At 37.5% G+C, this 23956-nt stretch overlaps 2 protein-coding genes, 1 long non-coding RNA gene and 1 pseudogene across 3 annotated transcripts; 1 reads left to right on the top strand and 3 right to left on the bottom strand.

Annotated features, from left to right (window-relative positions):
* Positions 1–141: 141 nt before the first annotated feature.
* LOC125469439 lies at positions 142–1227 on the bottom strand. The gene is made up of 3 exons (XR_007251743.1): positions 1186–1227; positions 681–780; positions 142–259 (listed from the first exon to the last, which is right to left on the bottom strand). It is a non-coding gene; the product is annotated as an uncharacterized LOC125469439 (long non-coding RNA).
* A 742-nt stretch (positions 1228–1969) lies between these two features.
* On the bottom strand, positions 1970–2753 carry LOC103937304. The gene is made up of 3 exons (XM_048566848.1): positions 2642–2753; positions 2149–2545; positions 1970–2044 (listed from the first exon to the last, which is right to left on the bottom strand). The coding sequence occupies exons 1-3, from the start codon at positions 2656–2658 to the stop codon at positions 1970–1972; spliced, it is 489 nt and encodes a 162-aa protein (XP_048422805.1). The 5' UTR covers positions 2659–2753.
* Positions 2754–14394: 11641 nt separating this feature from the next.
* Positions 14395–16452, bottom strand: LOC103935814 (UPF0481 protein At3g47200-like). The gene is made up of 2 exons (XM_009345624.3): positions 16314–16452; positions 14395–15831 (listed from the first exon to the last, which is right to left on the bottom strand). The coding sequence occupies exon 2, from the start codon at positions 15829–15831 to the stop codon at positions 14452–14454; it is 1380 nt and encodes a 459-aa protein (XP_009343899.2). The 5' UTR covers positions 16314–16452; the 3' UTR covers positions 14395–14451.
* Positions 16453–21969: 5517 nt separating this feature from the next.
* On the top strand, positions 21970–23172 carry LOC125469479 (annotated as a pseudogene).
* Positions 23173–23956: the final 784 nt, after the last annotated feature.

Below are 23956 nucleotides of genomic sequence, written 5' to 3'. Positions count from 1 at the left end.
ATCATTTTCCGTTACAGCAATACCAGTCAAGAAAACCTAAACTACAAGGATACATAGATATATATAGATATACATAGATACATATATATATACATATGCATGCATACATACATACATACATATATATATATATATATTATAATCTCACCAGATCCATTGCCAGCATGGCAGAACCCATATTTGTGGTTGCGAAAGGTACACATAAAGGGTTCATCTTCTTATAGGAAACCCGTAAAGCTTCAATTGCATCATTGAAGATCTGTTCAATATCAAAACGCAAAATGGATTTATCAAACATGGCCGAAGCAATGAAAAACACATGAGATCTTGTCCCAAAAGCAGATTTTGTGGATCATTGTGAGACTATCTGGCTTGGAATTTAATTTTTGTGAGCTGCGTTTACAAGATGTTACTACAGGAGAGAGATACTGATACACTGTCTTAAATTAACAAATAAAGAACATAAACAAGTCCACTTCTAAAATCAAAGAAACTAGTTTTCGTGCATCTCCACCAAAAATGACATTTGGAGGATGCAACATAACATTACAAACTGTGATTGTATATAGCCACAGTAGCGAGAATGCTCAATTTGTTAAAATTGTACATATACTTATGGAACATATATACGTATAAACAAGATATAAGCATAAACGTAATGTAAAGATTATGAGACTCACATCAGCTTGCCAGGGGTTCCACCGAGACCCTTGTGATTGTATAAGACCTATCCTCAGGATAAGAAAGTGCTACCTTCACCCCCTTTAAGGCCTTTTTAACCTGTAAGTAACCGAATGCCAATCAGTTTCCAGGACAAATATCTTTAAAAGTAACCATTTGTGAACAAACATAAGTAAATACATAGAACTCTGAATAATTTAGCCTATGTGGACATATACACCTGATCCAAATGAAGTGAATCCAAAATGAACAGGTCAATTCATAATAAAAGCAAATGATTACATGCTAAAACAAAATGCAGCTTCAAAACCGAATAAGCATGAATACTAGCATATTTGCATAAATATAACCTATAACAAGTGTAAATAACTTCTACTTCGTTGTTCAGACTGGTAAAAAATAATTACAAACTATCAACATTGTATTTTATTTATATAGCTTAACTTTTAGATAAGTTACCTATCAAAACTGCATGAAACAAATCGAAGTAAAAATGGAGAATACCTTCAAACGATCACGATCAGATTCTTCCCGTGCTTTTTTTTAGTTTGACTTTGCCTCTCCTCAATCTCCTGGTTTTTCCTTTACAAGTTTATATTAATCCTCATATAAACTACAATAATAACTCTCACTATCCTCACTACTATCATTTTCGGATTTCCATTCATCCTCATCTTCATTTGCCTCTTCCGGTGCATTGTATCGTGGCAGATCACCAAGGTCAATTGAAATTGACTCTATTGGTATTTCGAATTCGGGAACTCCAGCTACTTCAAACGGTTCTTGGACAACATTAGTATCTCGGAGTGTTTCTTCACCAATTTTTATCAAAGATGATAAATGTTGGTCAGCGATGTTGTCGTCGTTGTCATCTTGATTTAGTTCCGGAATATCATATAGCCCTCTTCGATCAATCTTCTGAACAACTTTCCAACCATTGCCAGCTTTAGGGTCGTCTAGAAAGAATATTTGTTTCGCCATAGTTGCCAAAATGTATGGGTCTTCATCGTACCAACGTTTGGTAGTGTTTATTGATAGTAAACCATGGTTTCGCTTAACACTCGTTCGGTTATGTGGTTTTGTATCAAACCAAAGACACTTAAACAGTATCACTTGACACCTGTCTTTGTAAAGCAATTGTACTACACTAGTTAGTTTACCATAAAAATCAATGTCTTCACTGTCGCCCGCACCCGGGACGTGGACACCACTATTTTGAGTAGACGACTTGTCATCACATGTTGCCCCCAAGAACTTGATCCCGTTGACATGATAACCTGAGAACAATTCAAAGCGGTCCTCTTGCCAAGTTATATAATTCTTCATCGTAAGAGGGTGAATTCAATTCCTTCAATTTGTTCATCTAATATAACATATACAAAAAGTTAACTTGTTAGTGTAACCAAATTTGAAGACGGGTATGAACAAGTTGGAAAATATGCTGAATTCAAAACACATACAACTTACATGTTCGTGAAACCACGAAGGAAACAATTCACGGTGCTTCTTGGCATATAAATGTGAATGATGTTCCCGCTTCATCAACCGTTCATGCTCTTCAAGGTATGGCAAAACCTCATCACAATTGTTGAGTATGAACCAATGCGCTACCTCCATGTCTTTTTTGGTAAACGATTCGCCTTTTACAGGCTCGCCGAATGGTCGCGCAATTTGGGCAAAAACATATAGTTTCTCTTTTCTGACACCATTGTCATTATTGCGTTGAGGACGATTGAAAGCTGTCTCAACATCTTGAAGATACATTGCACAAAAAGTAAGTGACTCATATGCGACCCATGCCTCCACAAGTGATCCTTCGGGCTTTGCCCTATTTCGGACACACTTTTTCAACTCACCAAGATATCTACACAAATAAAAGGTATGCTACAAATTATTCAAAGCGTTCGTTGATCATTAATCTGTTATATATATATATATATATATACGCTTAATTAAGTACCTTTCTATTGGATACATTCATCGGCAATTGACTGGTCCAGCAAGCAATGCCTCATCTGGCAAGTGAATCATCACGTGAATCATACTTGTAAAGAAAGCTGGAGGAAATATCTATTCAAACTTGCATAAGACGTTCACAATGTCGTCCTGCAATTGTTTAACATCCGACTTCCGCAAACACTTTGCAGTCAATTGTGAAAAAAATCTAGACAACAACACGATTGGTTTCACCACATCAAGAGGCAATAAGTGTCGAATACCAACCGGTAGAAGGCGTTGGAGTATCACATGACAATCATGACTCTTCATGTTTGAAAATTTACACCTTCTCACGTTCACGCAACGCGAGATATTGGAAGCATACCCATCTGGAAACTTTACAGAAGAAATAAAGTTGAAAAACTCTTTCTTCCCATTCGGATTAACTGTAAAAAAAGGATGGCCTTTCTTCAATGTACCACCAACTTTCTTCATCCACAAGGATGGCCTAATGCCCATTCGTTCCAAATCAAGGCGAGCTTCGACCGTGTCTTTCGTTTTTCCTTCAATGTCTAGAATTGTCCCGACCAAAGTATCAAACACATTTTTCCCAATATGCATAACATTGAGGTTGTGTCTCAATTTTAACTTTGACCAGTATGGGAGCTCAAATAACATACTCTTGTGTGTCCAGTTCAGATGTGTAGTTGGTTTGGGCTTACTGACCCCTTTGCCAAAATGACCAAATTCCAAACGGTTTAATTGATCCAAAATCTCATCTTCAGACCATTCTCTTGGTCTTGGTCGAGTCTCTTTTGTGTCGTGGAAGGTTTTATCGTTCTGACGCCACTCGTTGTCCCAAGGGAGCCATCTATGATGACCAAGATAACAAACTTTTCTCGCATGCCAAGACGATGTTACGTTCTCCTTGCATATTGGACATGCCAAATAACCCTTAGTCATCCACCCAGAAACCATTGCATACGCGGGAAAATCATTTACTGTCCACATCACTGCTGCTCTCATGGTGAACATTTGCCCAATATACTTATCATATGTACGAACACCGTTTTCCCATAAATCTTTTAGCTCATTTACCAACGGCCGCAAATAAACATCAATGGACTTTCCTGGATCTTCAGTAATTAATAGAGTCAACATCATGTATTCTTTTTTCATGCACTTCCAAGGCGGCAGATTATAATGAAACACGACGACCGGCCAAGTGCTGTGGATTTGGTTTAGAACCCCAAACGGATTAAATCCGTCGGTGGCAAGTCCCAATCTGACGTTTCGCGGGTCAGCTGCAAAATCAGGGTACATTCGATCGAATTCTTTCCATGCTTCTCCATCTGCAGGATGCCTCATAACATCGTCATTTACTTGTCCTTCTTTATGCTATCTCATATCGGTAGCGGTGTGCATCGACATGTACAATCGTTGCAACTTAGGCTTCAATGGAAGATAACGCATTACTTTTTGTGGAATCTTGGTCTTTCTATTTTGTGATGTCATTTTAAACCTTGGCTCATTGCATACACGGCATTTATCCAACTGTGTGTTCTCCTTATAGAACAATATACAATTATTTACACATGCATGAATTTTTTCATACCCCAATCCAAGACCCTTCAACACTTTTTGGGCACTTTTATGATCTTCAGGTAAACAATTGTCCTTTGGAAGCATCCTCTTGATAACTCCTAAAAAGTAATCGAAACACTTGTTTGAAAAACGAAACTTGATCTTGCCATGCATCAACTCCACAATTGTTGTGAGCATCGAAAAGTTTTCACACCCCGGATATAATTCTTGCTTGGCATTTTTCAATAGTTTTTCATAGTTTTTGAATGCCTCACTATCCATGGTTGGACGACCGTCATCTCCCCCTTCCTGATTGGTGTTGGTTGTAGCATATGGATAAACATCATTTAGAATATCCATAACTTGTTCATTAGGATCCACATTACATTCAACAGTCTCCACTCGTGTCATGTATGAAGACGAAGCTTGGTCTAATCATTCTCCATGATGATACCAAGTAGTATAGGTCTCCATCATCCCATTTCTTACTAAATGAAATCGAACATTTTCGAATGTTTCCCTCATTGAGTTGTTACACTTCCTACATGGACATCGAATATGAGTTGAACCTCGGTTGTGTCTAGTTGCGAATTCAATGAAATCATTTATTCCATCCAAGTACTCGATAGCACATCTATTATGATTCTGTATCCACTGTTTGTCCATTTTGCCTGCAATCCCAATAAAAGTACAACAACTTCAACTATTGTCTTCTCACCTTATTCCTCCGATAAGGGCCTATCCCATTCAAAAATACACAGTTATGTGCCGTAATTTACGATTCCAATGGATTAAATTTCGACATGGGCAAATTTCGACAGCATCTCTTTACAATTCTTCAAGTGCACGCAGTAGATACATAATATCCACTGTGTACTCGAAGAACATTAGGAAATGTTACCAAAATTTCCACTATCGAAACCTAATCTATGAACCGCAAACCACAACACATAACTATGCATTCCCAAACTGTCCAAAAAATGGGACAATTCAATAATTAATTGGACCGCAAGCATACTTTTGCATCCATGCACAAAATCCAACTAACTCTCAAACGGGAAACTAAGCTTTTCTTGAAAAAAAAAGTGTACGAAGTTAAGTTGTATTAACTTCGTACAACACAAAACAATTTTGTAATTGATGTACAAAAATATGTGCATACAAATAAATTAAATCACAATAATTAGTGAAACTAAATAAAATAGATACAAAATATTAATCCTTGTAAACTATAATGTTGATGGCCTTAGTTTTTATTTGTTTATACTAATTATATCATAGAATATACATATTCTAGTTAGTTACACTCGAGTAATTTTGGTGGTGAGATAAATGTACTGTTAGAATATGAACACAAGTGTAAGCATATTTTGGCTAGATATTGGTTTTAAAAAATCTTATTGAAAGATGTTTTGGTTGTCTTCAAGTTTACAAAGGATTGAGACTAAAAATGAATCCTAAATTACTTACTTGTATTAAAATTGGAAGATGATATTGAGTTTCTACAAGGATTTAATAAGAGAATCATAGCCATTGTTTATCTACATAAGTATGGCATATGCTCACAAAAATCAACCCGCTCATTATTGAACTAAAACCTATTGTCTTAGCATTGAGAATTTAATAGTGATGATAAGATTAGCTTTGAAGATCATGGCTTTTGTAGGTTTTCTATATAATTCTTAGTTGCAACACATTGCATTTACCCTCAATTCAACCGTATAGCACAAATTAAGGAAATTTCAAGGGGAAACCAACATTTCTTACAATTTCTTCTATGTAAATATATAAGTTAACCTCGATAAAGTATTCAAATGAAGCCCAAACAAGTCTTCAACAATATATCTACAATCTCACTCCTTTTAATAGGTAAAATTAATAAAGATTACTTCAAAATTCAATCTCACAAAACTCCACCATTACCAAAAAAGGGCATACCAAGTAAGCAAAGGTACATATACAAAAATCTCATATGCAATATGAAAAAAATACCTTCAAATTCGTTCTTCAATGATAATTGTATACAAAAATCCTGTACAAAACAAGTTTAGTAGTTTTAGTTTGAATTCTCAATTCAAAGTTGCATATACAAAATCAAATTGCTTACCGGATACAAATAGATTAAGGAACGGAGAGAATTGGAGAACGTTTAGAACAGAGATGGGGGAGGGAGGTAGCTGCTGCAACTAGTTTGCAGTTTCTACCACCCAAACTGATTAAGTAAAGGGAAAAAAAGTTGTCGACTTTGCGTGACGCATATGGCGTCGCGCAAAACAGCTTTGCGCGACGCAAGTGCACGTATGTTGCGCAAAGCTGTTTTGCGTGACGCCACATATGTCACGCAAAGATGTTTTGCGCGACGTAAGTGCACGTGCGTCGCACAAAGCTGTTTTGTGCGACTCATGTAGCCCTGCGTCACGCAAAGTCAACAGAAAAAGCGGTAATCCGTACTTGCTTTAGCACCAAAAACTTGCGGGACACAAAAAACGTCGCGCAAATGGCCTTTGTGCGACTGCACTTTGCGTGACGAAGATTGGCGTCGCGCAATACCGTTTTGCGCGACGTTGGTACCCTTACGTCGCACAAAACGGTATTGCGCGACGCCAATCTTCGTCGCGCAAAGGCCATTTGCGCGACATTTTTTGTTTAGCGTCACGCAAACATACTTTGCGCGACGCATTTGGCTGCGTCGTGCAAGTTTTCGTCGCGCAAACATGTTTTTGTACTAGTGTGATATATTATATCAACATCCAACAATTGAACATGTTGCTTCACTAAACGTTATCATAATCAAGGGAGATATTGATACGGGGGAGTCCCCAGAAGTACACAACTTCGAAAAGAAACGCACGTGTACTATTTTATCAATGATGTGTAGGCATCAAAGGGGAGTGCTGTAATAATATGGATGCCCACGTATTGAAAAGAGAAGAAGAAACAAGTGGTGGATGACAAAGCCATCAACAATTCGCCTATAACAAATCACTAACAAATAGCCATTTGGTTTGTACTTCTCACCATTAGCTACAAGAGAGCTAATCTGTAAACACACCACCAATTCTCATCTTCTCTATTTGAGAGCAAGAGTGCTACCTAAGACTAGAGAGGAGAGAAAAACAGTGAGCTGCTTTAGGGGGATTATATACACTAAAATGAGTGTTATCTCTGTACTCCTATTATTTCAGACAATGAACGAAACTATTGGTGTTGCCCTGAGGACGAAGTTACACTTGTTGAACCTCGTAAGTATTGTGTCTTATTTACTTTATATGCCACTAAACATATATCGTCTATTTTACACATTTGCAGAGTATTTAATTTCTTCTGTTTTACTGACTTTCAAAAAAATCAAACACAATAAAAAACCACAGATAAAAGGAAGAAGTGAACTTTCTTCCCGTATTCAAGCAAGGGAACTAGCTGAGCACACAGACACATATATCAATGAAATTATATACATATACATATACATATACATATATATATATATAATTGTTATTGATATTCTAAAAATTTTATTTTGCACTCCTCACATATGTATTTTTTTTTTACAAAATATAAAAAGTTTAGAGTGTAAAATAAGAATTTTAGAGTGCCAATAACAAATTCTATATTTATATATGTACACAAACTTTTTCTAGTCAAATGTATACATTATGTTAGGGTAAGAGTTACCTGGTAATTAACTGGTAAGGGAAGGAAAATTGGGAAGGAGGGTTGGCGCTGCCTGTGAGATTGGAAACAGAGGAAGGGAAGGAAGGGAAGGAGGGGAGGACAAGACCCCAAAAGGCAAAAACCCTTTCGTCATCTCAAAAGGCTTGAACGCTGTAAACATGAAAATTCTATGACAAAAAATGACAGAAGAACATATGTACAATTAATATTTGTATTAATGTAATTTAGGGTCACAAACTCTATTACAAGATTTGACTCCTCAGATTCGATCTCCGAAAATAAAGTGTACATGTCGAGTGAGTGATTCAAGGGTCGTAGTGACTTGATCTTGAACCGATTAACGCAACAAGGATTTGGCTTGTGGCGACGGAAGAACTGGCATGTGTAGCAGTGCTTGATAGTTCTTCACAAGTGTGGCGAAGAACGTGGAGAACTTTCTGATTCTTCTTAGTGTTGGAGAGCATTTGGAGGCTTGAGCGTCTAAGTGTGAAAAATATGTTTTCTGAGTCCCTTCTTTGTCTTCGAGCCTCGTATTTATAGACTTTTCAAGTCTTGATGTGGGCTTGGTTAATTGACGAATGCACCTAGCCTTGCTTTAGGCTTGGTTCGTGACTTAAGCCCATCAAATAATCTTTAATTAAGTTATCTTTCACATTTCATCTTTAATTTGATCATGCCACGCCAAATGTCGAAATGTGAAACCCTTAATGATTTGTTCGGTTTCTTGATGAGTCACATGCCATGTGTGTGTCTAATTTGTGAGACACATGACATATGCCACGTAAGACATGTAAAAAAACCTTAATTTGTTGGCGATATTTATTTCACCAAAATTTCAGTGCCTATAAACGCATCACAACAAAAGACGTACAAGAAACTATGAGAAATTAAAAACAAACCAAACATACATCTAAATTAAGTCCCTTGACTTGTCTGCTTAGATCTCCCATCTAAATTTAGATAGCAAGAAAGAATTTATTTAAGGTTTTGAAAAAAGTGGTATATCAGTTCCTTTAGGACACCTTCAGTACTGCATGCTTTCGAAGGATACAAGAAGTATCAGCTAGAAGATGAGATTAAGTATCAAATTATACAACATGAGAAGTTGTTCTTCGTAGCTAGTTTGCAACTAGGAAGCTTATGATTCATTTCAGGGTAGAGGGTAAGAATTTTAAGAGTTAGCAGTAACAGTGTTGGGAGATTAGACGACTCGAACAGTAATTAGTGTTCATGTTTTCCCGATGACCGAAAAGATACAAAGAGTTGTAGATGGAACAAGGACTGAACAATCTAGGTAGCAAACCTAACAAGTTGTTCCACTCTGGTACCTACTTTGCAGTCAGGAAACCTAGAATTCGGATCAGGTCAGAGGTTTGAAAGAATGTTGAGTGAAGACTGGGGAGTAACTTGGCAAACCTACAGTGTCTAAAATTTGGTAATTACGCAGCTCAAAGGGCCACAAGGTGTGAAAAAGAAACGAGGAAAAGCAGTTTAACGGATCTACTTCTACTACACAGAACCCAATAATAAATACCAATAAATTCAGCATCAAACATGATTTCGGCTTAAAGGCTCAAATTAAGAGGTCCAGACACCAGCTAAGTAGTTGTACAATACCCGACCTCTCCCTCCATGAATTGGAAGGGAACAGGAAGAAGAACAAAGGATAATGAAAAGTCTCTTAGAACCAGACGAGCACAAAAGGGGTTTGCACAGTCATAGTAAGAAAAATCCAGGGAAATTGCCTACAAAATGCTAAGACCCCAAATCACAAAATATCAAAACAGATGAGAAGGAAATGAAAGATGAGTAGCCACCTGCGTTGGTCTAGAATCTGACTGACACTTATTGCACCAAATGACACCTAAACAAAGGAAATTCAATTTACTCCTTTCTCCACTAAACTTTCCTTCCTTTCCAAGAGACCACGGCCACTCATCATTCACTCATTTTTCGGTTTCTCCCTCCACCAGTGAAACTAGTCTTAAACCGAACATTACAATTTCCTTTCTTTTATTTAGTGAAGGAGAGTACTTTTTCACTACATATCCACACACACATCTCTCATCATACTCCTTATTTTCAAGTTAAACTTTTTTTTTTTTTTTTTTTTGGGTGACGACGAGGCAAAAGTACTAAAGAAAAAGAAAGGTTACATAAGAATATCACGAGGCCAATCGACACCAGCTATATATGCAGTTAACAACCGACTACAAGAAGGAGAAGCTTGCTAAAAAGAGATTAGACCCAAACTTCATGACAAACTCAAACGAGCCGAATCATCACATAGACCAACTTTGATGCATAAGGGTGCGACAATTCAATATTTCCCATAGGGTGATTATCCACTTTTGCATGTAAAATCAACTGTACTACAAGTGCAGAATTTGATTCCACCATAATCTTCTTAATTCTATTGTTCCATGCAAGTTGCAGCCTAATGAAAACCCCAAACTTCAACACATAGAATCACACATCGACCAAGATTAGCACAAAAGCTAGAAACCCGTGCCCCAACGAGTTTCTGAGGACATTGCTAGCACCAATGAAATTGGCCTACCCCTTGCGACACCTATTAACGTTAAGCTTTACCCAACCCTTAGGAGGGGGTTCCAAATGAAGAAAAGCATGTGTTAGAAGGGGCTTTGATAGGATTTTTACCACCTGCGTAAAAGGGTTAAAAACACCTAAAATACTTGCAAGAGAAACAAGGTTATTGTAGTATAATTGGCTCAAGCAAGGTCGTTCTCCACAAGGATTAATTTAAAGAGATCAAAGCAAAATCAATTCTCAACTAATTAATTAAAACAAAGTTTTTCTTTTGAAAGAGGTGATTTAATGACCTAAACTAAGAAAAACGAATTTAATTAAAAAATTACTTAAAAACCACAACTTTAAAGAAAGATAAGGGGAACAATTTTTAGGATTCAAAGAGAGAAAGTACTAGGGTTCTGCCGTCACCCTAACAATCCTATGTAGCTTTTCTAAATTACTTACGAACCATACATGTATGTTTTGAAGGTTAGGTTTTCCTAGAGTATATCCTACTTGGAACCTCCAACATAGAACGTATATCTAATATGCAACCCGTCCGTGGTGTTCAGATCGAATGTGAACATGCAAGACTAATTAAGTTTTATGAAAACCTTTTAAAAAAAAACCATATAACCCTTAAAACGTGTCGTCCATCCTAAGAGGTTACACATATTAACCACAAGAAGCTTTAGTCAATTTTAGGGACAATCCTCCACCAAAATTGCATCAAATAACTTTTCCAAATATCCTAATGGTCGCGAATCACTAAGACAAATAGATAGTTTAAAGCACAGTGATTAACATTCCAAAACCTACATGCATAAATTCATAAGCAAAGTAAAAAGAGACTACATATTCTTGCTAAGGATCATGGCCTCGCCCTAGCAAAAAGAATTAGTTACGCATATTCATACTAAAAATCATAGTCTTTATTGAAATAGAAAAAGAATGAAAACACCTTGTAGAATAAAATCTGAAAATCTCTAAACTTTGCCCAAAATCTTCTCTCCAAAAGTTGCATGCGTTCTCCTCTCTCCCCCTTCCCAAACCCTAGGTCTGCCAAAAAGGCTTATTTATACTACCCTCATTAAACCCTGCTGATAAAAAATGGTCTTAGAATAAGACTAGGGAACTAAATAAATTAAAATAAAATAGGAAACACAATCCTAAATTAAATTGGTAAATTCGCCTAAAATCTTGCACAGCCACGTTTTGGACCCATATCAGCTCCAAAATGGGCCCAAAATAGCTGGATTTAAAGCTTCGACTATTCTGAACACTTCTCCAGAAGGCCACAAACCCATCTGAGGTCATCTTGGGCTCCAAAAATGCAGTTTAAACCCATAAATGTCAATTTCCAGCATCGCGCACTACTCTTTCATTTAATCTCCAGAAAATAACCGCTTGGTAGAAATTGCTGAGATTTTGACACGAACAAGCTAAGGAACACACGAATGTCCTCCAATTTGAATCACTCCAAAATTCGTCCGTTTGGTCATGTTTTGCTCCAGAGGAATTCTAATGTCCTACGTTGAGAATATAAAGCAAAGTATCAACATTCTACCAAAATAATTACCAAATTATACTAAGAATAGGGTGAAATATATAATATAATATTGACTCATCAGGCTTTATGGAGTAAACCATCTTCACCTGAAGCCAATCTTTCAAGTAGGTAATAATAATAGATTTGGATCAATAGGGAGAGCAAAATCCTATTCAAAAATACTTTTGTTTCACCAGTGCCACAAGAACCAGCAAGGGAAGCAAAAAATAAGTATTCATTCCAAATTAAACTTTAACTAAGAGCATCTAACATCATGCTCTCTATTTTTAGTTAAATTTTAGCTATAAAGTTAGTTAGGAATTCCTTAAAAAATTCAACTTCAATCACACTCTCTAGTTTAGGAGGTCATAATGATAGTGGATCAATTAGTATATATATTTTATTAAAATAATATTAAAATACTAGTAATTAATGTTAGGAGCTACTTTCTCACGTACTAGATTTAGGAGCTCCTGGGGAATCCTTATCTTAGGAGGGGATGTGACTGGAGGTGGATTTTTCCAACTTAGTAGTGCTACCAACACTTGTGGATCATATCTCTATTAAAGAGATAGTACAAATAACATTTTTGTTTCCGAAAATTTTCTAAAATTTAGTTAGGAGCACATTCAGGAAACTCATTCAAGATGCTCTAAGAATACTCAAAAGTTATTTTAGGAGCTCCTCATAAAATTTTTACTCCTACCACACTCACTAATGTAGAGAGTCATAATGGTTACAAACCAATAGGAATAGTGTTTTTTGTCTTTTAGGGATTTGACTTGTTTTGGTTGATGTTTTCTTGTCTTGTGGACAAAGGTTTAATTGGATTTATATTGCTCATTTTTAATCTTATAAAAACATCCTTATGGAGAAGGATAAAGCATACGAGATAGTGAGGATATTGAAGTATTCTTATATTTGTCATAAACCCGCTTTATTTACCCCTAAACAATAGTCATAAGTCCTAGTAATTGCCCAACATTTAGGGGAGATCCCAAATTAGTCCTAACTTTTCAAAACATTCCAAATAACTACCTAACGTGAAAAGTGAACGTTTGTTAGGTTCACTAACATTGAGTGATGATGTGGACAATTATCAAAGTGGGTTTTCACTCTCAAATCTATGGATCTTGGAATTTTCAAATCGATGCAGTTTATCTAAGCAAACTTACAACTTAACTTGGCTAAAAGGTGTCAATTTGAAGAAACAGAGCTCCAGAGACGGCTATTAGTAGAGAAAAATTGTAGTATTAGTCCCCTCATCATTTAATGCTAGAAATAGTGAAAGGGAAATGTTATTGGCACTCCAAAAATCTCATTCTACACTCCTCACAAGTGTATTTTTCTTTCCTATTTTCTCCCTAAAAATTTCCAGAAGAAATGCCAATCTTCAGCCTCCAGCCCTAGGCCCTTTGGCTTTGGGATCCGGTGGCAGCCCCCTGTTTTCGTTTGCTTCAGAATCATTTCTTCCGTATTCCTTCTTTATGTTCCCTTCTAAGCTCTGTCTTAGATTTCTAAGCCTTTGACTCAGTTTTCTCCTTACTTCTTACTCAGAAGCTGCTCACTGCCGACCTCTTTTCCCCTCACCTTTGCACCCATTTTTCCGTCCTTCCTCTTGCTCCCACTTTTATTTTCCAACCCATAATCACGATTTAGATCTTGGAGTATTGGACTCTATTTTGACACAAGACTTAACCCTCCCAACCTATTGCCAATCCAGCTTGCTGGAAATTTGGACGAAGTGTGGAACGTTCCTGTCGGAACAACGGTGTTTTACACACTCCCTTTACCACCCCCCCCCCCTCCAATTATGTTTTGTGACCTTTCTTGCTGGTGTGGATGTGGTGGCTTTGTTTCTTTGTGGATGGATTTTGCACAACACTCTCAGATCTAGTTTTTGGTTCAAGTACTTTTTTCAATTTGGGGCAACCGCAACGACGGTCGTTTGAATGCTTTAGGTTTAGGTTTTTGTTGTTGTTTTTTTTTCCGTATTGTTGCCTACGGGCCTAAAGATGTATGAGTCTTCCTTTGTGTTTTGGATTGTAGCTCTATTTTGCTTGGATCTGTTTTATCTTTTATGTCTTGCTTTGTTTAATTTAAGGTTTTGTGTTTTGTTTGAACCTAGGCCCATCTTTCACAAATTGTAATTTCCCTTACATTAATAGAGTGCTATCTCTGACCCCCAAAAAAAAAAAAAAAAAGGTTTAGGTTAATTTATGCCTCGTTCGTATCTTGAATTTTTTGTTTTAATTGTCATTGATGGTAAAGTTCTTGTCTCCCATGACTAGGTGTAACCTCTCTTTTTTCTAATTCATAGAATACCCTTGTACTGTCGAGGTTTCTTCGAATTGTGGACATTATAGAAGATGTCATTAGCCTAATCAAATTACTAAATAGTAGCTCTAATTTACAAAGGAAAGAGAGTTGCTATATCTGCGAAACAATGTAAATATGACTAATAAATTTCACCATACAGATTTAGCTTAAAGCTAAATACCGTCTCTGATGGACTTAATGAATCCAAAGGTTGTGAAAAACAGGATAAGAAGTGCAACCAAAGTTGAACTAGCTGTCCAAAGATCCCTGAAGTAAACTTGCCTCATGGTTGCCAGAGTACGGTTCCAACGATTCTCATAGTGCTCATTAAGTTGTCTACATATATCAGCATATCGACACGATTGTTCTTCCATAATGTTAACACAAAGTCCGTTGATCAGCTTTGTCACAGCTTCATTGCTTCCGAGCAAGTTGACAATGACTTTGTTTTTGACCAGCAAATCAACGTCTTCCATAATGTCCACAAGTTGATCCATTAGCAGAAAGTAATTGCAGATGCAAGTGTTGAATGGATACACAAACTGCTCCAAGGCCATGACGTTTCGGACAATGCATTCTGTCTCGTACTTCACACAAAATTGTGTGATCTTCAGGTCCATATGTCCAGTACCTAAGTGGAACTTCACCTTATTAGTCTCGTCTCTTATGACATAGCTTGGATCTTCAAGTATGGGCACAAATTTCACCCCGGAGGCAGTCAGCTGTCTGATATTATATATATTTTTTATAGGGGTCCTGCTACTGTCATCTCTCCAGGTCATTGTTTCATCTGGACTTAAAAAATATCTTACCAAATCAGTGAAGTGTTTCGGTTGTACTCCTTTTCTGACTGATTTTCCCTTGCTGTGATCTTTAAAGAACTGACAGGTAAGCTCAAGAAAGTTATCAACGGATGGAGCTTCGAGTACACCGATTGCTCCAGAATCACCAAGGTGACGGCTACAGACTTCATCAACTTTTTGTGCTTGTTCTTCCCGGGGAATGGAAATGGAAGAGGCCGGATTGGCAAAGTCATACAGCTCTAGAAGAACTGAATATGGAAGCTGATTTTCAAACAGAATCAGGTCCTGCTCTACCGCTTTCCGTAGCCATGGTGATCCAAATAAGTACTCATTTTGTATCTTTTCGAAGTTTGCCAAGAACAGCTCAATGATGAAGCAGGCATCCACTAGAATTACGTCCACAATGTTGAATGTGGCAAGCTCAATTGCCCCTGCATAACACTGAAGAATGTTTTTTTGGCGCGCCTCAATGAAACTTGTTAGTGTAGCCTCACTCTTGGAGCAACGTCGGAGAAAATTTTCATAGTGCCTTTTCTTGTGGCCTTCCATGTCCAGGAGTTTTGGATTGCCATGGTGAAAAGGTCCTATTGAAAGTAATTGAGGAGTGTATGCTGCTTCATTCACTTTGCGAAGTTTGTTGGGAATCCTGTGGATGCAAGGCCCACCGTTCGCAATGGCCTCGGAATCATGACGACATTCAGCTGGTTTGATATGATCAATTTGTGGAGTAGCTTCCATATTCTCTTCCATCTACAAAGTTTTTAAATAGGAAAATGTCTTATAACCAAATTCCTTTGACAAATTGGAAATGATGTTCGCTCTTCTTCACCTCTTGCAAAACCCGTTTTAATTTTTTAGCCATTAGATTGAACAACTCAGTGGCTAGAATTAAGAGGGGTATGCAGAAAGTGAAAAAAAGTGCATATTTTTTTAGGTATTGGATCGCACAAATCAGAGTCCAGAATTAAGAAGGGAATGGAGAAGGTGAAAAGAGTGTGTGTATAAATCACTCCCCCTTTCCTAAGTCGGCTCATTTATGGACCACGTTCATGCTTATGCTTGGCTCAGCTAAGCTCGTTTATGTTGAGCTTAAGATTGGCTCGGCACAAAAAAATTGACATCAATTTGGAAAACGAAAACCAATTTACTTTTCTAAATAGTTTGGATTTTAACTATACCAATGTAATAGAATTTAAATTTTCATGATATTTTTGTTTTGGTTAAAGTAATACCTTGTTTGCGGTTAAAGATCTGGCAATCTTTTGAGGGCAGGCAAAAATCTCCTCTTGATTTGGTTGAAGTCGTTGTTGATGCTCACTCTTGAGAAATTGAGATCACTTTTATGGTTTCTCTTGGTCTCCATAGAGTTATATTTATAGGAGGGTTGAGCCCCATTTTTCAAACCTTCATTTATATTTTATTATGTCTTTTTTTTTTTTTTAGGTCGGCATATTTTATTATGTCAAAAGGTCAGTATTAGGATACGGAATTTATTACCACAAAGCAAAGGTCAAGGAAATTTACCTAAATTGCTATTTTGTCCCATTCTTCAGGGCTCATCGAAACCATCTTATTTTTCATTATCTTATTTGTTCTTAGAAAGTATCTGTTGGTGGAATGAAAGTTCCTTCTACACTCCCATTCCGTTAGAATTTTAGCTTCTCTGGACCCGCGAATTCGACTTTTTTCTATTGCGACTGGTTTTAAAAAAGTAGATAATTGTATACAATACCATTTTGTCCAAATCACCGAGTCACAGACAACGAACACTTTTGAATAGTTGACAATTATATGCAAGTTTTCCTTTGTTCTAGAGAAAGTACATATAAATCCTGCCGCGTCTGATGTGTCAAGCTGAATTTCTGCCAGTGGGAAGTTTATCTTTTTATTATTTTTAACTTATAAGTTGCTTCTTCGCTGATCAATAACTTCCATTTGGTAATTTCCAGGGAATTACCAAAGGCAATTACTGCATATGCAAGTTTTCCTTTGTTCTAGAGAAAGTACATATAAATCCTGCCGCGTCTGAGGTGTCAAGCTGAATTTCTGCCCGTGGGAAGTTTATCTTTTGGGTTAATTACAAAAACCTACCTCAAGTATGGGTCAAATGACACTTTCATACCTTATCTTTTAAAATTGACAATGTCATACCTCATCTTACAAATTTGTGTCAATGTTATACCTTCCGTTAATTTGGCCATTTATTTCTCAGTTAAATGCTGACGTGGCTTGATCTGGGACCCATTTTTATTAAAAAATTAATAAAAAATTATTAAAAACAAAAAAAATCATTTAATATTATTTAAATATTAAAATAATAATAAAAAATTATTTAAAAAAACTTTTTTTTTTTTCTTCTTCTTCTCTCTTCTTCTTCTCTCTTCTTCTTCTTCTTCTTCTTCTGCACGGGGACAAACTGGGTTGTTTTTTTTTTTTTTTTTTTTTTTTCTTCTTCTTCTTCTTCTCTCTTCTTTCTTCTTCCCTCTTCTTCCCTCTTCTTCTTCTTCTTCTTCTTCTTCTGCACGGGGACAAACTGGGTTTTTTTTTTTTTTTTTTTTTTTTTTTTTCTTCTTCTTCTCTCTTCTTCTTCTTCTTCTTCTTCTGCACGGGGACAAACTGTGTTTTTTTTTTTTTTTTTTTTTTTTTTTTTCTTCCCTCTTCTTCCCTCTTCTTCTTCTTCTTCTTCTTCTTCACGGGGACAAACTGGGTTTTTTTTTTTTTTTTTTTTTTTTTTTTCTTCCCTCTTCTTCTGCTTCCCTCTTCTTCTTCTTCTCTCTTCTTCTTCTGCGGGTTAGGTTGGGGGGGGGGGGGAAGAAGAGGGAGAAGAGGGAAGAAGAAGAAGAGAGAAGAAGAAGAAGAAAAAAAAAAAAAAAAAAAAAAACCCAGTTTGTCTCCGTGCAGAAGAAGAAGAAGAAGAAGAGAGAGAGAAGAAGAAAAAAAAAAACGGTTTTTTTTAAATAATTTATTATTATTATTTTAATATTTAAATAATATTAAATGATTTTTTTTGTTTTTAATAATTTTTTATTAATTTTTTAATAAAAATGGGTCCCAGATCAAGCCACGTCAGCATTTAACTGAGAAATAAACGGCCAAGTTAACGGAAGGTATAACATTGACACAAATTCGTAAGATGAGGTATGACATTGTCAATTTTAAAAGATGAGGTATGAAAGTGTCATTTGACCCAAACTTAAGGTAGTTTTTTGTCATTAACCCTTATCTTTTTATTATTTTTAACTTATAAGTTGCTTCTTCGCTGATCAATAACTTCCATTTGGTAATTTCCAGGGAATTACCAAAGGCAATTACTGCTTAACAAACTGAAGGCTATCAACACGTATAATTATTCCTGTCCTAAAGGGCAAAGAGCACAAGAAGCAAGCTTAGCCCCAAAACAAAGAGAAAGACGGATATGCAATGCATACATCATCACAGTAGCGTCGCGTGCCAATAAGATAAAAGTGATGAAATTGAGGTTCTACCATAAAATCAATTGGCAATATAGGAAGTAGTCGAAGACTATATAGGCACATAACAAACATTGTCCCTCACCAATGCGGGACAACTCTCAACACTCTCTTGCACGTGTGGCCGATTTTCAAGCCTACACGTGGACAACAACTGGGTGACGTGGAGTGTGTGTGGCCGTTTGGCTTCACACGGGGACAACCCGCTCTGATATTATGATGAAATTGAGGTTTCACCATAAAACCAATTGGCAATATGGGGAGTATCCAAAGACCATATAAGTTCATAATAAACCTTGTCCCTCATCGATATGGGACAACTCTCAACAAAAATATGTGTAAATTTTTGCCCACATGTCTTGACAAGGACACTACGTGACAGTATATCCGTATCGTGTAAGTTTTTCATCCTACATAAAGATATATTCTTAGTTTAAATATAGTTACATTAGGCACTAACAACCGTAACCTCACTTTGTAACATCGAGTGATCCAACAGTCCTCCAAAAGAGGCCACCGGCTACAGCGTGGCCATATTCGTGAGTGCGTCAGGGATGAGTAGCACGATCCTAGAAATAATAAGGGAAATGACAAACATGGTTCAAAAAAGATACGGAAGTAAAAACTGCTTTGACCCCACGGTAGCAAGAACAATTGTCCCTTAAACCCAGAATTTTGCTAGTGTTAGATGTCATTTCCAGCTGCTGCCATCAAGAGAATTCACACTTGTTGCTGTCTAAATTTCTAATGGGTTGTATTGATGCACAAAATCGGCGAGGATTTTGGTACAACAGAAAGTGTGAAGTTTATGACCTTCGCTAGGTTGCTCTGGTCATCAGTGTGGATAAGTATGTACAAATGACCTTCGCTAGGTTGCTCTGGTCATTAGTTGTGAAAGGTTTACACAAATACATAGATTCAAGCTCTCTTTTAGTGAGTTCTAGTGAATAGTTTAGTACAAATGACATTAGGGATTATTATGGGAGAATGATCCCTTTTTATAGAAGAGAGTTTCTAGCTTTGTTCTGACATTGACACGTGTCGTGTTGTGATTGGCCTTTGATATCGACACGTGTTGCGCCGTGATTGGCCTCAGATACCGACATGTGTCGTGTTGTGATTGGCCTCCTAGTTGGAGGAAAAGTCTTGTGGGTCCTTGACGGTATGCTGTTGACCGGTGCTTAGTAGTTTCGGGATTGGTCAAGTATGGTACAAACAATGCTCCCTTAAGTTCCCGAGTGAGGGAAGCTCCTCGGTTGGGGACTTGCAAGATCCAAGCCATTGAGTAATCACGAAACTTCCAGGTACCGAAGTGTGGTGTCGCCTTCACTAGCCTTCTCTATCGTGTAAGTAGATGTGGCATCTTTTCTTGGAAGTACTTTTCCTTCATCCAGGAGTGGTATCTTTAGTTAGCGTTGATGCACAAAGTAATGTATCATTTTCATTTGAAGCTTACTTGTAGTTTCGGGTTTGGTCAAGTGCAATACAAACCATATAGTAGGAGTCCCCCAAGTCTCTAAGTGAGGAGATCTGCCAAGGGAGGTGACAGAGAAGGTAAGCAATCAGGGTTTCAAGCAATCAGTCTCAGATCAGTAGGTTGATCTTGGGTTCATGCTGATTGTACTCATTCTCCCTGTCTCTCATTCAGCAATGAGGATAAAGAGAAGAAACAGGGAGAAGAGATGATATGAGGTACTCTTGTTTTTGGAGAAGACAGATGAATCGGCACGTGCTTTGTTGTACTTGACTTTCCACATGTGTATTCTTGAACTGGGCTGAAGGGTTTTCTGGTTTCCTCCAAATGAGCGAGTCGACTCCAGAATTTGAGGGTCAAAACAAGTCCGTCAAACCTGAAGTATGTTCTATCCTGATGATATGGGATACTTTTGCTGTTTGACAAAGTAGTAGATGTGGTATGGCGAAGCTTTGTTCTTTGACGACAGTGCTAGCAAAAGGCTGTTGAGGCTTCTCGATCTCTTCAAATAGAGCAATGCTGCCAAGCTTGGATTTGACTTAGACTCTTTTGTCTGGATTGTGCGGTTCCACAAGAAGAGCGTCGTACTGTAGTGATCTGTTCTAGCTAGCCGTTGAACCTTCTGCTTCAATCTTTTGTATAGCAGAAATGGTGCACAACCTTTTCATTTAAATGGTCCTTCAGAGCACGACTTCTCAGTGACTCATCCATGCTTGGCAGCTTCAGTGTAAAGAGCCAATATCGTACCAATTGTTTTGAGGTATTTGCCAAAGGAATTCATGACCTTGACAACAATTGAGGATGAGTACTCGAGAGCAATGCTAGGCAAGCGACTAGGCAAAGGTTCCGGGCAATCAATTCTAGATCGGAAGTTTGATTTCAGGTTCCTACTGATTACATTCTTTCTTCTTGTCCTGCAGGTAAGAGCAAGGGCAAAGGAAAAGACAGGGAAAAAGCGTGATATGGGATACTCTTTCTTTCAACCCTGATGATATGAGATATTCTTGCTCTAATGTGGCTGGTTGGCATGGGTATTATCAAAGGAGAAGAAAACAGAGTATTTCGAGAGGCTAGATTGGGAGTGCCATTTCGGATGTGAGGAAGGGTTGAGCATATTTTCTTTTTATTTGGCAGGTCTGCCTGGCTGTGGAGGATGGAGGTCAATATATATAAGATTTGTCCCAACAGCGAGTGGTAATGTTGTTCCTTTACCCTTCTCGGTCAAAGCAATGTAGTGGTCGCTGCAAGGTTCCCGTGTTTTAACTTTGTCAGAGCACTTTTTCAAAGTGGTCTGTGGTATCCAGGAAGCTGATGTTGCGTGTGAGGATTGTGGACAAATTTTATCCAATGAAATCCGACTTCTCGAAGTTTGGGGAGCGGTGCCTCTTCGATTTCTGAGCAGGCAATCTTGTTGAAGATATGGTTCTCGAGATTTGGAGAGCGGTGCCTCTTCGAATTCTAGGCAAGCAATCTTGTTGGGAGTGTTTTCTTAGATGTGAAGAAAGGTTGGGCATTTTTACAAGTCTACCTTGCCACGGAGCACAGAGGTTGACACACATAAGGATTTTCCAATAATCAAGCAGTGGCGCTATTCCTTTATCCTTATGGGTAATAGTAGGGTAACTGGGCCTTCAACATTTACCTGTCTTAACTTTGTCAGAGTTCTTTGGCAAAGTTGTCCTTGGTATCCGAGGAACTGATGTCGCATGTGAAGATTGCTAATAAATTTTAACCTAGGAAATCCGCTTCTCAAAATTTGGAGAGCGGTGCCTCTTCGATTTTTGAACAAGCAGCCCTATTGAAGATCTGGCTTTTTCTTTTATAGCAGCACCAATTAAGTTCAAGGAGTCCATTCTGAAAGTTATTACTTGTAGGAAATTTTCCCTTATTTTCGTACTTCTAAGACTTACTGTACTTCATTTTTTTTCTTCATCTTTTTTGAGAATGTCTGGCCCGTCCGACTGTCATTTGGACTTGAATGCTATAGAAGAGGTAGCCATGTCTCCTCAAGAAAACATATGGTGCCCATCTTTTGGTCCCCTTACTATTGGGGACTCTGTGATGAAGAATGATATGACCCCTGCGGTGATGGCCAAGAATCTTCTTACTCCAAAGACAACAGACTACTTTCCAAGCGATCCGATGAGTTGGCTGTTAAGGATTCTCTGGCTTTCAATGTTTAGTGTGCAGGTTTTGTGTCTAATATGGCCCAATGCCTATTTGCTCGAACTTGCCAAGTTGAATTGTTGGCGGCTGAAGTGATAAGTCTCAAATAGGAGATCAGAGGGCTTAAGCACGAGAATAAACAGTTGCACATGCTCACACATAGCTATTCTATAACTATGAAGAGAAAGCTTGACCAGTTACAGGAATCCGAGGGTCAGATTTTAAATCATCAGAGGTTTGTGAGTTTGTTCGAAAGGCATTTATTGCCTTCGTCCTCTGGGGCTGTACCACATATTGAAGCTCCAAATGATCAACCTCTGGTGCCTCTTCTTTCTGGGGTTCTGCCCAGTACTGAGGCTCCAAATAATCACCCTTCGGTGCTTTCTATTTCTGGGGCTTTGCCGAGTGTTGAGACTTCTCCTAAGCAGCCTTTGTGAAGGCGCCCTCCTGTTTGTTTGTTTTGATTCATGTGTATGCACGTATTTGTAATCTATCGAAGATATCAATAAATAAGCTTTACTTCATTCAATGTGTTGTGTTAAATACACTAAGGTATCATTCACTAAGTTCCTTGAATTTTTTATTTTGTTGAAGTTTGCATGTTGAAACTTCGTGGGTGGACCCTGTAGGTTGAAGTAGTGCTCCCTTAATTTCTTGAGTGAGGAAAACTTCTCGGTTGGGGACTTGAGAAATCCAAGGCACTGAGTAGTCGTGAAATTTCTGAGTACCAAGGTGTAGTGGTATATGGTAGGAGTTCCCCAAGTCTCCGGTCGAGGGAGTTGACGAGGGAGGTGTCTTGCTAGTAGGCAATTTTCCAAACAAAACTTCACCATTTTCCTTTCTAAGTGGTTGCCCAAAACTCCTCATTCATATATATTTGATATGAAAGTTGTTAGGCCCAAAGAAAGGGAGGCCTAGGCTCATTTCTTTTTTTTTTTTTTTTTTTTTTTTTGATTTTTCGATTTTTTTAATTTTATTTTTTTTGAATTTTATTTATTTATTTTATTTATTTATTTTTTTAATGGGTGAAACTTTGATGTTGAAGTTTTGGTGTTGAAGCTTTTGTGTTGAAGCTTTGGTGTTGAAGCTTTTGTGTTGAAGCTTTGTAAGTGAAGCTTTTGTGTTGAAGCTTTGTGTTGAAGCTTTTGTGTTGAAGCTTTGTAGTTAAGAGTTGAACCTTTGTAGTGAAACTTTGGTGTTGAAGCTATGTAGTTGAGAGTTGAACCTTTGTAGGTGAAACTTTTGTATTGAAGCTTTGTAGGTGAAGATTTTGTATTGAAGCTTTGTAGATGAAGCTCTTGTGTTGAAACTTTGTAAGTGCAACTTTTGTGTTGAAACTTTGTTGGGTACCATAAATTGATTTTGCTTCACACTATCTTGATCAAGAGTGTGTGAAGCTTTTGAGAATTGTAGTTGCTCTCCATTGATGAAGCTTTGTTTGATGTTTAAACTTTGTAAGTGAAGCTTTTGTGTTGAAGCTTTGTTGGGCACCATAAATTGATTTTGCTTCACCCTATCTTGATCAAGAGTGTGTGAAGCTTTTGAGAATTGTAGTTGCTCTCCATTGATGAAGCTTTGTTTGATGTTGAAATTTTGTAGGTAAAGCTTTTGTGTTGAAGCTTTGTTGGGCATCATAAATTGATTTTGCTTCACACTATCTTGATCAAGAGTGTGTGAAGCTTTTGAGAATTGTTGTTGCCCTTCACTTGTTGAAGCTTTTTTTTGGCACCATAAATTGATTTTGCTTCACACTATCTTGATCAAG

This window comes from the organism of the source record quoted next, unplaced genomic scaffold, assembly GCF_019419815.1.
Source record: "Pyrus x bretschneideri cultivar Hongxiangsu unplaced genomic scaffold, Pyrus_bretschneideri_v1 Contig43, whole genome shotgun sequence".
Taxonomy (NCBI): Eukaryota; Viridiplantae; Streptophyta; class Magnoliopsida; order Rosales; family Rosaceae; genus Pyrus; species Pyrus x bretschneideri.
This window is presented reverse-complemented; position numbering and strand designations above follow the sequence as displayed.